The sequence below is a fragment of the Geospiza fortis genome, unplaced genomic scaffold (genome assembly GCF_000277835.1).
Source record: "Geospiza fortis unplaced genomic scaffold, GeoFor_1.0 scaffold452, whole genome shotgun sequence".
NCBI lineage: Eukaryota > Metazoa > Chordata > Aves > Passeriformes > Thraupidae > Geospiza > Geospiza fortis.
In genome coordinates this window covers 1,167,730-1,169,344 of record NW_005054369.1, presented here as the reverse complement: position 1 = coordinate 1,169,344, position 1,615 = coordinate 1,167,730, and the positions used below count along the sequence as shown (strand labels likewise).

Genomic DNA, 1,615 nt, shown 5'->3' with positions numbered 1-1,615 from the left:
TTTCTTTGAAAAAGTGGACAGAAAACAGCACAGAACTTTTCCTGTGAGTCTTTCCATATTTCTGCTCATTAATCCTGAATCAGATTTTTTTCCTTTCCAATTAGGAAGTGGAAAAATGCAGTGTATAAGTGTATCTAAAGCTATATGACTTCAAGTATGTTATTTAAACAATAAACCAGAAGTTACTATAAAGAAATATAGCCATATATACATAAACTATGCTAACCATATATATAACATATATAACCATATATATGTTAAATTACATATATATAATTATATATAAAAAATTTATATATATATAAATTTATTTATATAAATAATTATATATATAAATTTAGATAGATAGATAAACTAAAATATAGTTTTAGATCTCTAAAATAAATTATATAGAAATTTTGTTGTTATATAGATGTAAACTAATCAAAAGAAGGGGGGCTGAGATTGATGCTAACTGGAGATGGATACTACTTTGTAAAAGTTAAAAGTGGGGGGGAAAGCACCACATAAAATGGAATAACTTCTGTGGAATGAGGATTATTTGCCCCAGTCCCGCATGCCCCGTGTCCCCGGCGTGCCCAGGGTGGCAGTGCCAGCAGATGACCCCTGCCAGGCTGGGGCTCTGCGTGCCCACCCCCATCTCCCGGGGGAGGGAAGCGCTTTGGCCGCGGGCTGGGAGGAGAAGGCTGCCTGCCAAGCCGCCTTTCCTTGGAATCAGCGCTCTCTTGGATGAGCGGCGCGCAGGAGGAGCGAGGAGTCCGGGCACGGAGCGGGAACTGCCGCGGAACTGGGGCTGGGACACAGCGGCACCGAGAGCGGCGGCGCTGGGCAGCATCCCACCTGCGGGGCGAGTGTCCGTGTGTCCGTGTGTCCGTGTGCCCGGGTGTCCGAGTGTGTGTCCGTTGGAGTGTGCGTGTGTCCGTGTGTCTGTGTGTCCGACAGTCCGAGTGCCCAACTGTCCGTGTGTCCGTGTGCCCGACTCTCGGTGTCCCGGCTCCATCCCCCGCCGCTCCCGGAGCGCTGTTCCAGCTGCCCAAACTCTCTCTGCCCGCTCTCCCAATAAAGTTCCAGGACTCCTGCGCAAGGCAGCGATGATCGCCCGTGGCCGCTCCGGACTCTGCCTCGCTCTCTGCGCCTTTGGGCTGGCACTGCTGGGGGATGTGTCCCGGGCTGTCCCCATGGACGATCAGGATTATTACCTGCAGGAAATCACCAACAGGGATCATTATTACTCCTTTCCGTATCCCGGGGAAGAGTTCTTTCCTTTCACGGAGCAACCCGGAGAGGAAGCACCTATCCGTGCTGCTGAGAGAGAGGAGCGCCCCGGGTTCAAACCGAGCAGGAAGGAGTTAAAGCAGAAGAAAAACAACAAAAAAGGAAAACCCATTCTTGAACCGCCACCAGGTAACTTTCCACCTTCTCCTCCAGAGTTTGGAGCCTGCTGAATCTCACGCTGGCTGTGACTTTTAGCACTAACGAATATCCAGTTAATGACAGTTTTGGTAATAATAACAATAAATGTGGTTGTGGTGATGATGATGACAACACATTAAATTTTAATATCCCACAGAACAGAACTTTTACATACTTTGAAACAATCTCTGCTTGAAAGGGA

General features: G+C 47.4%; 1 protein-coding gene across 1 annotated transcript in view; it reads left to right on the top strand.

Moving 5' to 3' along the window:
• The first annotated feature begins 729 nt into the window (after positions 1 to 729).
• CPXM2 (carboxypeptidase X, M14 family member 2) overlaps positions 730 to 1,615 on the top strand; it is an 85,181-nt gene continuing 84,295 nt past the window's right edge. The window contains exons 1-2 of the mRNA XM_031059883.1: positions 730 to 853; positions 943 to 1,404. Of these exons, the coding sequence (XP_030915743.1) occupies positions 730 to 853; positions 943 to 1,404 (586 nt within the window). The remainder of the gene's footprint in view (positions 854 to 942; positions 1,405 to 1,615) is intronic.